The sequence below is a fragment of the Stegostoma tigrinum genome, chromosome 3 (genome assembly GCF_030684315.1).
Source record: "Stegostoma tigrinum isolate sSteTig4 chromosome 3, sSteTig4.hap1, whole genome shotgun sequence".
NCBI lineage: Eukaryota > Metazoa > Chordata > Chondrichthyes > Orectolobiformes > Stegostomatidae > Stegostoma > Stegostoma tigrinum.
In genome coordinates, this window is record NC_081356.1 from 39346826 (window position 1) to 39361013 (window position 14188).

The following is a 14188-nucleotide window of genomic DNA, read 5'->3' on the forward strand; positions in this document are numbered from 1 at the left end:
ACTCCACTGCACCAGTTGTTTTGAACTCTTATGACATACAGCCAATGGCATACTTTCTGCTTCCCTCATGTTAGAATAAAATCATAGGGTCATGCAGTGCAGAAAAGCTGATAACGTCAATAGAAATTGTGGACTTGGCCCAACCAGTTATATGTTCCACCTACCCATCAGTTTGAAGCTAAACTGTAGACACATGATAAAGCTAAAATGGACAGTTTATCCTGGGCTTAAGAAAAGAACTTTTTATCCAAAAATTGTGTTCTTCATGGACCTCTGCCAAGTACTAGCATTCCAAGAAGACCCTTCTTGCCAAATCTTGCAGGGAGAGTGATGTGGCTATTTATTTAGAGCAGTGTGGCTACATTCAGGGTTATTACATCGACTAAATGTTTGAGCAAAATGCCAGGAGGAATAAGTATGCTCGAACTTTAAAACTATTGCTGTCATTGTTATTTCTGTTTTGGTTTAACTAAAAACCCTTTCCTGTTCAAATGGCGTGAACTAAATGCCTGCTCCAATAGTCTGCTATCAGCATATGTTGTGGTTTAATTGTTTAGTAATATTGTGGCCATAAGAACTTGTTTACATCCTTTCCGAACATTAATGTTTTAGTTTCTTCCACATTCTGCTCAATACTATGCCTGACTCTCACCCAAGATATCAGGGTCACCAGGATTTGGGAATGAGTCTAGCTATGTCACTGTACTTTGCACTGACTGTCATTTCCCTTTTGACCAGTTGAAAGGTTTGACTTTAACCTGTAAATATTAGCACAGACATATTTTCTGTCTGTAATACATTTTAGTCTGTTCGCATGTTAATGTCTAATCTCCTTCAGTCCTTCCTCAAGTTTCTAATCGCTGTTCTGCATGAGGAAGAGACTCAAAACCACACAAGAGCAAAGCTTAAGTTGGTGTCACTGTATTTTTGGCGCTTCATAAACACAAATAATAAAAATAAAAAAGAAACAAAAAACTGTGGATGCTGGAAATCAGAAACAAAAAAGAAATTGCTGTGGAAAGAAAGCAGAGTTAAGGTTTCTGGCCCCGTGACCCTTCTTCAGACCTCGTTCTGAATTTGCCAGGTATTTCTGTTTTTCTAACTAAGTATGAAGTCTGATTTGCCCTTAGTTGCTGTCATTCATCGACTGTAAATGCTGCATGCAAGAGCTTCTGAAACTGCATTATGTCAGCAATTGCATTGATGTAAGACAAAGATTTTACTAACATGTTCCCTGGTTTGGTCATAATTCAGTACCTTTTAAGTTCTGTGTTACAAACAGATCATAATGTTTGAAACAGTTCACAAAACTATAATTTGCAGCAGAATTAAATGTTGGGCGATTACAGTTTCAGTGCAGCGTTTGAAGTATTGCAAGCCTTACAGTTCCCAGGGTAGCCAAATAGTGTGCTGTTGTAGTTAAAACAAAGACCTAGTCAATAGTAGAGGAAATGCCAATATTATGATTCTCACTTGTTTTAATACGGAATGTCTTTTGTTCAATAGGTTTTCCACCAGTGTATTATACTCTTTTTGCTCTGATGAATGAAAGAGACCGGTATTGGTATCCTCCAAACCATGTCTTTGACATCGATGACTCTGCAGATGTAGCCACCATTTTTCGACTAAGGTAGGTCGAAATCTCAAAGTATTAATATCAATAGTCAATATTGTTTTCTGTCAAAATACAAAAGCTCTCTTTTGCAAGTTTGTCATTGTTTCTCTTGAACATGTTTCTTAATATTCTCACTAGGTTAGTGACTAGAATTTGTATAACGTGAACAGTGTATGTCTGTCTGGAACCTATTCACTTAGATGTTGTACGGATGACAATGAGGGTCCACTTTTTATTCTTTTTTTCTTTCTTGGTTTGTGGTACCACTGGCAAGGCCTGTATTTGTTGCTTATCTCACTAAATCTTGCATTGAGTGACTTACTCAGCCATTTTGGTTGATATTCTAGAGTTGACAACCTTTTGCTGGGTAAGGAATGAACCAGATAAGCGTTTGCGACTGTCAGGAGTTTCATGGTGGCTTTTAGTTCAACTGTTTTGTTCCTGAAACTAAATGTAAATTCATATGTTCTGATTGCTGCTAATTCAAGGTGCCTTGATTATGAGGCTATCAATTAATTCCATCTCATTGTACAATACCACTTAATAATATGTTTTGGCTCACAAGTTCCCCCCAAAAAATTTATATCTTTCATCTGATTCATACGTACGATGTGTGAGGTCTTTTATGCCAGCAGTGCCTAGATGACTTTGACAATGAGAGAGACTATTGAATCTAAAGGGTTTTTACGCAGGTTAACCCCTTTGATTCAATGGTATGTTTCTCTTAAGCAAATGCACTATTAAACATAAAAGTAAAATACTGCGAGAAGTCTGATGTATAAATAGAAAGTGAACTAACTACTTCCATTGGTTTTAAGCACTTAAATCACTACATTTAAGCACATTTGAGTCTGAAGTTCCTTAGCATGTAATATAATTCAAATAAGATCGTAGAATCTTCAGATCTCTGCTCCACTCAACAATACCTTGTTACTCCACTTGTTACTGTTGAGTCTAGGCTTTCCTCATTCCTCACATGAGAGTTTTGAGGATGCGATGCAATGTTGAATATTGGGGTATAGTTTCTACTTTGGGTGTAATTTTCAACTTTTTGATGCGCATTCAATTCATTTTGAAAGTGCTATTCTCCCCATCAGTCCCACTTTGGATTTCCATTCAAAGTCACTTGTGTATCACTTGGTGTAAAAGTGGCCACACAGCAGTATAATTGGACAGCACTTAACAGGTAGTCTAAAAAGGAAAGAGTTCCTGAAAAAATTCTTGATGTTAAGGAGTGCTTTAAAAACAAAATTTAATATAGTTAAAAATCAGTTTTTTTTAAACAAAGTTAAACTGAGCTGTTTAAATTCAACTGGACACTTTCCTACTTCTGTGATGATTGAATCATAGAATCCCTGCAGCATGGAAACAGGCCCTTCGTCCCAACAAATGCACACCAACCCTCAGAGCACTCCACCCAGAGCCATCCCCCTATAACTCATCTAATCTACACATCCCTGAACATTACGGGCAATTTAGCATGGCCGATCCACCTAGCCTGCACATCTTTGGACTGTGGGAGGAAACCCACGCAGACAGCTGCCCGAGGCCGGAATTGAACCTGGGTCCCTGGCACTGAGAGGCAGCAGTGCTAACTGCTGAGCCACCGTGTTACCTTGTAACCAAACTTACTAGTACTGGATCTTTCAATTCCACACTAGCCTTGTGTAGTTTCTTTTGTGACGAGGGCTAAAATGAACATTACCACATCAACTTAAGATACCTTGCTGGAGATATTTAGAAAAAAAACACATCACATGACAATCCACATTCAACAGATCACTATCCAGAATGTCAATAAGGTGTATGGAAGAGTGAGTGAAATACAAGCTGAGGTTCTGTCTTGGTGTGTATTGCAGCAACTGAAGTGCCAGCCAAGTATTACAGGTAAGCAACTCATACCTTTTCTTTCAAGCAATTGTACCCTAACTCCTTGTCTCACTACTTATTTTCACAGGATGCCATTTGAAAGATACTTTAAGTGACAGCCCTTGTGATTCCATCTCAATACACCACCAGTTTTTACTGGCCATTACAAGTGTGGATGAATCATATTCACATGAACGTTCCCACTAAAAGTGGGAGGGTGCTGTTCTGCAAATTTGGAATCACTGATATTCATTTGTTTAGATGAGAGATGGTCAGAGTTCAGAAAGTGAAACAATCCTTTAGTGCTGGTGGATGCTGTACACAGTAATTTGTGGACAGTATTGATTTGACCATTTAAGCTTAATTTCTGACAATTTAATCAAATTGCAAAGATGATCCTTTCTATTTTCTCTCCGCAGATTCTACTTTCCACATTGGTACAGCCCTGGAAATAATAGAGCCTATCGTTATGGAGTTGCCAAGGGTTCAGAGAGTCCCTTTATTGATGATGCCATCATGACTTACCTTTTTGCTCAGGTAAACTGTTCTATATGTTTTGGCTGACTTATTTCTGCTTTACTCGTATTCCTAGCTACAAGCGCTGTATTGGAACGGAGATTTACTACATTGATAGACATTGAACTGCTGTTGATTTGTCTTTTGTACACTGTATAAATGTTGATTGTATAATTAAATTTAACTTTTTGGTGTTGAGCACTTTATTGAGCCTTTATTATTTGTCCAGCTAAGTGATGCTAATGAAAAAAGCAATGACCTTCAACTAACTCAACAGATTCATATTACAACTCATTAGAAATCCTGTCTACCCTGTCATGAAAATACATACAACTTAGAAGGAGTAGGCTGTTTAGCTTTGAGACTGCTTTGCCATTCCATTGAATCCTGACTGATCTGATCGTGGCTTCAATACCACTATCCTAAGTATCCCCAATGCTGTTTGATTCCCTTGTTACTGTACAATCTGTCTACCTCTGTGTTGCATCAATATACACTGTGGAAGAGATTTTCAAAGTTGTGTCCCCTGGTTCCAGTCTCTCCCACAAGGAGAAACATGCTTTCAGCATCTATCATGTGAAATCCCCTCTCAATTGTACGTATTTCGGTAAGTCTTTTATTCTTCTAAACTCCAGGAAGTAGGCACAATCTTTCCAGCCTCTCCTCTTGAAATGCCCTCATCCCAAATCAGAAGCATGACCCTCATTTTGAACTGTACCTATCTTAAGTAGACCAACCTGTATGCGGTACTGTAGACATTGTCTCCCCAATAGCCTGCAGCAAAATATTTGTACTTTTAAATTTCATTCCCCTTTTAATATAAAACCATCTAAGTTGAAAGCTGCATGAAGCTACTGATTTGCAGTGTGGGAAATCTGGGCAGGCAGTTTGCAATTCAGAGAGATGCTAGCAGCATAGGTTCAATTCCCATGCTGGTTGAGGTTACCTGAAGGACTCCCGTCTTCAATTTCTTCCCTCACCGGAAAAATGGTGAGCCTCTGGTTAAACCAACACCAGTCATTTCTAATGAGATAGCAGCCTCTGGGTCAGTCAGACAATGGTGACTCTACCTGTACACAATGAGTAACTCCATGAAAATATGTGTTTGCCTGAATTCATTAAAGTAAGATTTTGTACAGTCATTTCTTTTGACTGAAAACAGCAATGGCTCAAACAACTTTAGAAATTTACAACAAAGATTCAGCTCACAGTGTGGACTGACCTCAAGAATGACATCTTGTATTTTTTGAAATGCATGTTTTATGTTAGAAATAGCTGAGAGGACTCCACTACTGTCAAGAGAATTTTATTTTTGTGAACGGAATTGTCACAGCAGTAATATACTAACCATTATGGTGTGTCAGCATGGTTCGGTCTGGTTAAATCTAACACTGAACTGATCCAGAATTGTGCCAAGCTGCTGAGTGACCAAATCTTAATTTGTTCTGTAGACCTTGGAGTTTGGTGGTTCTGATCTTCAAAAACAATATGGTGGTGTTCTTGTATATTGAGATGAAAACATCCCAATAAAATGGCACCGTAAGTTATCTGCCATGTTAGTAGATCATAGAAGGTCATTGAATACATTGTAGAAACCCTACAATGCAGAAAGAGGCCACTTGGCACATAGAGTCTGCACTGATCCTCTGCAGAGCATCCCACCCAGGTCCAGGCCCCTACCCTAACCACACAACCCTGCATTTTACCATGGCTAACCTACTTAACCTGCACATCTTTGGACTGTGGGACAAAACCAGAGCATCCAGCAGAAACCTATGTAGACACATGGAGAACGTACAAAAACCAAAAAGTTAGCCACTGATCCACTGTGCTGTCGAATACTGCTGTCATTTGTGTAAGAGCAACAAAGTCAAAATTAGTTTTGATCTGTTAGCTGCAAATTTTAAGTGTATGAGAGGGAGCAGACTAACCTAAGTAGCAGCTTGTGATGAAATTGTTTCAGCCCACTTAACGTTTCATGTGCAGTCGGAGTTGTGGGAGTTAATTTCCCTTGTTCTCCTAAGGTCAAAGCTCATCAGGCAAGAAGCACAACGACATCCCTGGCTAGAAGAATGTCCTGCATGCTCTTAGAACTAAACAAGGGACATCTTTCAACCCTCAACTAAAGCGGGTTTCAGCCTTTGCAGTGCTGCCCCCGTTCCATATGCTTCAGTGGATTGCGTAAGCTACATTGAGTTCTGAGAAGCACCAGATAAAATGAGCAGCAGTGCTTTTGCAAGATCCAGCCTCTGCCTCCTCTCCTAAGTCAGCTTGCCCAGTGCATTAATCAGTCAAAACCATCTCTGCAGGCCAGGATATGTGCAGCATAAGATGCCCAAAGCAGCTACTGCACTTAAAAGTCAAGATCCCAAAGGGACAGTGGAAGTACTTCAAGAGGTGTCCTCAGAGCATCCCTGAAAAGGTCAAATATCTTCACCAATTCATGGGATTCCTTGACTGGCTAGTGATGAATAAAATGAAGGAGGCAAAAATGGGTAACATTGGGAATGGCTTTGGCAAAACAGATGAAACCTATTCTGGTATATTTGGGAATTCTCCACCACTTTCCCAACCTCAGCAATGCCAAAGTCCTGGGGTAGAGAGGGGTTGGGTGTCAAGAATTGGCCTCACTGCATCTTTAAGAGCTTCATCCACTCTGGAACAGCACTGTTAAACCCTTTAAATTATTTTCCAGAATTATTGAGGTAGCTAAAAATTTATTATGTTACGACACACAGTAAGCCAGACCAAATCAGCCTCCCATCACTGGATTTGCAACAGTGAAATTAAAACGGTTGATGACCCTCAAAATTGCTCAAATGTTCCCAACCAGACTTTACAAATAACTAACCTTGTGCACCAAGTTTATAAATTAAACAACATTTTATTGTCAACAATGTGATTTTAGCAGAACACAGATGAACTACAAGACAGTTTAACTAACATCTATGACCCAAACCCAGTATTCTTGAATCACTAAGCCCTATTTGAATACCGACAGACAGAGTTAAGAAATAAATTAAACAAAACAGAAGGAATCTTAGGTTGCCAGTGTGACAGCTGTTTCAACAGTGAATACCAAACCTTTATGAATTCTGATGGGTTGTATTGCAGGCATGTAGGAATTGTGCATGCTTGAATCCTGAAGTCACCAATCAATGCAATCAGCATCCCCAGACCTCCAGAGATTTTTCTTACATTCTTAAAGACTGGAGTTCCTTTCTCAGGACTTTCAACAAATCAGTAACTGGAGACTAACTAGAGAGTATAAAAACCAAACAACATAGTCCCACAGCTTCCAAAGCAGCGCCGTCTCCTGCCTAAAAATCTAATCAAAATCCATTTACATTTTGGTTTCTCTTTCCTTTTCAACATTCTGTATGGTTGGTTGTTCAAAACCAGTTTCTTGATTGAACAATTCAACATCCAACTAACTGCCAGTTCCTAGCATAACAACATCTTGGTGCCAGATCATTTATGTTGTTCTTTGAGCAGTAATTAACCTGTCTTGCCTTTCCAAACCAGTTCCCAACAGGAACCATCAATTTTTTTTTTGAACAAGATGATCTTAAATGTGCAATTCCTAATTGCAAATCAGTGCCAAACTAAAAATGAGAAAAATGAAAGAAAAAGAATCATGATCGCAACAACAAAACATAACTTTTTCTTAACTGATTTTATAAGATGAAATCCAACTAAAATAGTTGAAAGTGTTGTATGACCATGAATGGATCGGGGGTAAAAGGGCATAAGTGCATTGTACGTTATTGCTAAGACAGAATATTGCATGTCCTACTTCAAAAATATGTAATCCAGTTAGTGGGGACATTATTGGGAGGCCAACACCTCATCCAAGGAGAGACATGGGAATGTTTTGACTACGTTGAAGCTTGATGATGGAATGAAGAGAGTGCCTCTAATTAAATCTTTCTTTCACAGTGGCGTGATGACTTCATTAATGGATGGATAAAAATACCAGTTACACATGAAACACAAGAGGAATGCCTTGGTATGGCCGTGCTTGATATAATGAGAATAGCCAAGGAAAAGGACCAGTCACCTTTGGACATCTATCGTTCGACTAGGTAAGGTGTTAAACATTTTTAGTTGCTTTCTTCCAATTCCATTAACTTTGCAAAAAATGGTAGACTAAAATGGTCAAAGCACTGGAGGATGCCAATCAGCCCATGTCTGTGGCAGCCCTTGTCTTATTCCCTTGTCTTCCTCCAGGGTCCTGCAGGATTTTCTGTGAAAAAGCACAATTGAATCTGCCATTACCATGTGCCCAGGCAGTGTGTGTTCCAGATCCTCCCCATTCACTGTTGTTAGTCCTCAACCTTTTTGTTTTTTTTAAAGTTAAGATACTAAAGGTAGATAGTCTGTATGCAGGAGTAAGTTGTGATTTTCTGGTGGCTTAACTTTAGAGGTGCTTTCCCATATTTGAATTCTATGCAATCAGTGTGTGCGTACATGTAGCCAAAAATATGGTCACTGGAATTCTTCCCCAGTTAAGTGTGCAGGTAAACAAAAACAACATAAACTTCCCAAACCCAATATGAATTGATCCACAAGGATCCATTGAATATCAATCCCAAATCTTGAGCCAGAACTCTATACTAATGTACTCATCAAGATTGTGTCTAGAGCACGATTCGAACAATACACCTTCTGACTTGGAAGCAGGGTTGCAACCCTAACAAATACTTGTTATGATGTGATTCTCGTGAGTTGTAGCTTTTATAGTAACATCCTAGTCTGACACAGTGACCATTCTTTTAGGACTTTGGACTTGAAAAACGATGATGAGTTTTTTGCCAGTAGACGAAAGTCAATATAACTGTTGAAGATTTTTCAGAGAATTTGTAACTTGAGATGGTTGATATTTGTACCAATAATTGCTGCATTGTTTCAATTCCAGTTACAAATCCTTCTTGCCGAAAAATATTCGTCTACAGATCCAAAATTACCACTTCGTAACAAGGAAGCGGATTCGATTCCGATTTTACCAGTTTATCCGGCAGTTCAGCCAGTGCAATGCAAGTGCCCGAGATTTGAAGTTGAAATATTTGATTAACATGGAAACTCTTCAGCCTGCCTTTTTCTCGGAGTATTTTGAAGTGAAGGAGCCAGTACAAGGACCTTCAGGAGAAGCTGTATTTACAACGATTGTTGTAACTGGAAACGGAGGCATTCAGTGGATGAAGGGAAAATGTAAAGACATGGATTCTCAACCTGATCAGGTAATAGCCATAATGATTTAAATACTCCACTTATAATGTTTTGCATCTTTTAAAGTTGAGGTATTAAAAGACTCAGTGCAAAAGGGTTACAAGGTTTAATTCTTCAGGTTTCTTCACTGAATACATTTATTTAATTGGTTGCCTCACGCAGTTTATGAAGGTTTGTGTAAAACATTACCATTTTTTGTACTTCATTGCCTGAGATTCAGTTGATTTAAAAATCTAGTGGGTCTTGGTTTATATGTAGTCTTGAAAAGTCAAATTCATTGGTTGAAGTCAAATCTTGTTTTGCATGAGTTGCTGTCCATTTCATTTGAACTTGTGTTTTCTTGTTATTTTAAAGCCACTCACAGCTGTTGTCATCTGGCTCACTGTGTTACACCTGAAAGTGTAGCATGTAGTCATTTGGCCCAACTAGTTTCTAGGCCAAATACACCTTCTCCCCACCCTCTTTCACTCAACCCTATCTCTGTATCCTTTCCTTGGGTGTCTATTTTAAATGCATTTATGCCATTTGCCTCAACTATGGCGCTACTTGTCATAACGAGTTTTGTATAAACAAGTTGGTGCTGAGTGCCCAATTGGATTTATTGTAACCATATTGTATTTATGACAGTGCCTCATCTTAGCTTTTGCTTCTTGTTGTTGTATAGATGCAATCCTTTAAAATCTTGTGCAAATTTTTAATGGTGTCATGTACGCAAATAAATCACTGAAAAAAATAATTAGAGGGAATGATGAGCTATAGTTTTGGGGTTTCTTTCAAGAAGAAATATGTTCTGTGTGTTTGGCCTATCAATTCCATTCATTGTGATGTAGTAGTGGTGAATAGTTTCTCAGTCTGTACGGTTTAATGTATAGTCAGGTTCACAGTGGTTGATATTAGGGCCACTACTTGTCTTGATGAGTATTAATGACCTAGACTTGAATTGCACAATTTTAAAATTTGGAAGTATTATGAGCAGGTCTGTGATAAAACTCCAAAAGGATGCAGACAGGCTAGTAGAATGGACAAACAGTTGGCAGATAAAGTTTAATGCCTGGAGTGTGAAGTGATCTATTTTAGTAAGAAGAATGAAGAGTGGCAATTGAAAATAAATGATATTGTTCTAAAGCAGGTGCAGTAACAAAGGGATTTGGATACACATGCAAAAATTGTTGAAAATGACAGGACAATTGAGAGAGTGGTGAATAAAACTTGATAAATAGCGATCCGGAGTACAAACGTTTTGGACATTCTGGTGATTCATTATAAAACACCGATTCAGCCTCTATCTGGACTAAGGTACCCAGTTTTGGCCAACACAATTTCAGAAGGATGTGAATGCTTCTGAAGAGTGTCCAGAAAAGATTTAGGAGAACAGCTCTGGGACTGGGAGCTTCCAGTATCTGGATAACTTCAAGTATCTGGAGCTGTGCTCTTTCAAGGAGGTAAGGCTGGGAGATGACATGATTAGAAAAATCAAGATAATGAGGAGTCTCGACAAAATAGATAGGAAGAGACTTCTCATATTGATAGGAGGGTCCAGAACCAGAGCATCCGGACCGCTTGTGACTGGAAAATAAACAGAGGAAAGATGAGAAAAAGCATTTCTGACTAGTGAGTACTTAGGATCTGGAATGTGCAATCTGAGTGTGCGTTGGAGGCAGATTCAACTGTGGTTTTCAAGAGGGAATTGTATAATTAGCTGGATAGAATCCCTGCAGTGTGGAAGCAGGTCGTTTGACTCATTGAGTCTACACTGACCTGCCAGAGAGCATCCCATCCAGACCCTTTGCATTCCTGTAACTCTGCATTTCCCACGGCTAACCCGGCAAGATACCACAGGCAGTTTTAGCATAGCCAATCCACCTGACCTGCACACCCTTGAATAGAAAGAAATTGCAGGGTTACAAAGCAAAAGTGGAAGAAAGACAGTAGCTGAGTAGCTCTTTTAAAAAGGGCACACAGACTCGATGGACTGAGTGGTTTCCTGCAATGCTGAAAAAATTCTATGATCATTTTCAAGGCCTTTCTTGGGTCACTCCTCTGTCTTCCCTTTGCTAAAGCAGTGAAACTGATCCAGTTCAACTTTTCCTAATAAGTATGTACTTTCAGTTTGAGTGTCATCCATATGAATCACCTTTGCTCCTTTTTCAATGGCTTAATATCCTTTTGTTTTATAATCAGCAGTCCCAGCTGTACAGAGTATGCTAAGTGGCATTTAACCAAGGTTTCAAGAAAATCTCCTTGGCTTCAAACAAAAACTAAAAAGCTGGTGAAGATCAGCAAGTTTGGCAGCATGTGTACAGAGAGAAACAAAGTGAGCGTTTCCAGTCCAACATGGCTCGTTTCCAGTAATCCCATAACTCACTTAAACATGCCCACTTCTGAATTCTCATCCTCTAGAAATTAACCCAAATGCTTTTACTTTAAACGATTTGTTTATTTTAACCTCCAGATCTGAAACACTCTACCCATTTCAAGCCCTCATTTTCATCTATGAAGACGTGTTGCTAAATACCATAAGAAATAAGAACAGGAGTAAGCTATTCAGTCCCTCCAGCCTCCTGTGCCGAAGCTGATCCAATATTCCTCATGACCACTTTTCCCTGTAACCCTTGATTCCCTTACTAATGAAGAATCTATATGTCTCAGCCTTAAATGTACACATACCTGCCCCCTTAGTGCTCTGTGGCAAGGGTTCCAAAGGCACTTCAACATCTGAGATAAAATTTCCTCCTCATCTCAGTTTTAAATTGGTGAGCCTTCTATCCTGTGACTATACCTACTGGTCCTAGACTCCCCAGGAGGGCTTACCTTGTCTCAGCATTTACCCTGTCAAGCCCCTTGAAAATGCAATATGTTTCAATAAGATCACCCCTCATTTTTCTAAATTCCAGTGAGTAGATTTGAATTTTTTCTTTGCAGCAGAGAAAGTTGAGGGGTGAAAGGCACAAGGTTTAGAGGGCTGTTGAAGAAAAATGTTTTCAACAGAGGATGATGGAAGTTTGGAAGACACTGCCTGAGGGTAGTAGAGGTGGTAACTTCACAAGCTTTAGAAAGTATTTGGATGAGCACTTGTCATCACTTTCTAGCCCATAGCCTTTAATGCTCTGGAATGTTGGGCTCATGTAGATTTGGTGTAGTTTTGGCAGTACAGACTCGCTGGACTGAAGGGCCTCCACAGAATGATTCTATTTATGTAGTATGTAGCATCTTTAATTGTCGTTTATGTGCTGAGACGTATTCATCTATATTGAAATGTCTTTGTCAATTATATTCCCATTTTGCATGCTTTTGATGTGTTCCTTTTTTTGCCACCTTCTTCATCTGTATTAACTACACTCTACTTAGAGGTATCCTCTGCAAGTTTGACACAGACCCCCAATTCCTGAGTCCAGACTTTTTAATGTAATTGGGTTCAGACCTCTTTCTCCACTGACCAATAAGCCATCATTGCCTGGTTTACAAAACCATATTTGAAATATATTTCCTAAAATGTTTTGAAGTTTAGTTTTCTTAATTTTAAATGAGTGGGCTCCTAATCTTATCCACTAAATTTGTTATTCTTGACAATTACAAAGCCTTCCTCATTTGAAACAAAGGACGTGCATTAATCTGTTTCTTGTGTTTCTGTGAAGTTGTTAAGTGACCATTAAACAGCTTCCTGAAGCAGGTGAGAATGAAACCATTGCTATTCCTGAGCTTGTTAAAAATGAGCTGGGAAAGTTGAATGTCTTTGTGTTTGGGCTGCACCAAAGGACAAAACACTAAACATTTAGTTTTACTGTTAATGAAATCACTTGTATGAAGCAATTTACTAGCTGTCTGAAGCATCATTGCTAGGATTTAACTGCTAAGATTATTAAACTTGTGGTCTGGAAATCCCTTAACAATTGAGGTCCCTGCCTCCACTTTCTAATTGCAATAAATTCATTTGCATATGTGAAGTTAGAAATATCAGGAAGTAAGTTTAGATTAATGACTAATTCTGGTCATCTGACTTCTCTGAAAAAAGTTTACCCTTTGTTTCAGACTCAATTGTTTTATCTGATTGGTGAAGGATAATTATATAGTTCCATTGGGAACAGTTCAGAGGAGCGTCACTAGATTGATTGCAGAGATAAGGGTTAATCTTTTATAGAGAGATTGAGTAGTTTAGGTATATTTCTCTGGAGTTTAGAAGAATGAGAAGAAATTTAATTGAGGTATACAAGATGCTAAAGAGGATTGACAAAGTAGACAGAGAGGATGTTTCCTTGTTTTTGAGCAATCTAGAGCAAGAGGTATTAGTTTTCAGATAAGAGTAGCAGATTTAAAACTATGATGAGAAATTGCTATTCTCAAAGGGGTATGAACTTTTGCAATTCACCACCCCAGGGTGCGGTAGTTGCTGGGCCACAGTGATTTTAAAGAGGAAAGAGGCAGATTTTTAATTAGCAATGTGTTAAAGGGTTATAAGGATCGGGCAGGAATGTGGTGTTAAGACAGAGATGAGATCAGCTGTCATTGTATTGAATGGCACAGCAGGCTCAAAGGGCTGAATTGCCTCCTTCAGCAGTTTATTTCTTGAGTTTGTATGTTCCTAGGTAATACTGGAGACAAACCTTTTTAGAGTTATTCTCTTACGGCAAGCAAAAACCTTCCAATGGAATAGCACACTTCTCCAGCCCCTGATGTGCCCACCCATCACAGAAGACCTCAAATGTACCAGTGGACATAGTGTATTCCCTCTCCATGACCACCAAATATAGCCATAACCACAAAGAAGAGGTAGGGCGTTGGGTTTAATGACCACCCCTGAATAGTCAACTTAGCCAGGATCAGGAGCAGCCCTACAAGGAGGCAATCTGATTTGTGTGGCTCCCTCTGCATGTGATGGCTGAAGCTTAGGAATAGGAGGCTGAAGGGCAGCCAGTGGTTGAGGAGCATCCCCTTGAGGTAATGAAAAGGGGGCTCCAATCC

At 39.1% G+C, this 14188-nt stretch overlaps 1 protein-coding gene across 6 annotated transcripts in view; it reads left to right on the forward strand.

Moving 5' to 3' along the window:
* LOC125450808 (tyrosine-protein kinase JAK2-like) overlaps positions 1 to 14188 on the forward strand; it is a 242818-nt gene that overhangs the window by 139579 nt on the left and 89051 nt on the right. For 5 of the 6 annotated variants that reach the window (XM_048527020.2, XM_059644500.1, XM_059644501.1 and 2 more), the window contains 4 exons: positions 1507 to 1630; positions 3904 to 4021; positions 7940 to 8085; positions 8919 to 9240. In XM_048527020.2, the coding sequence (XP_048382977.1) occupies positions 1507 to 1630; positions 3904 to 4021; positions 7940 to 8085; positions 8919 to 9240 (710 nt within the window). Of the gene's footprint in view, positions 1 to 1182; positions 1206 to 1506; positions 1631 to 3903; positions 4022 to 7939; positions 8086 to 8918; positions 9241 to 14188 lie in introns of those variants that run through there. The other variant, XM_059644507.1, reaches the window with a different exon arrangement.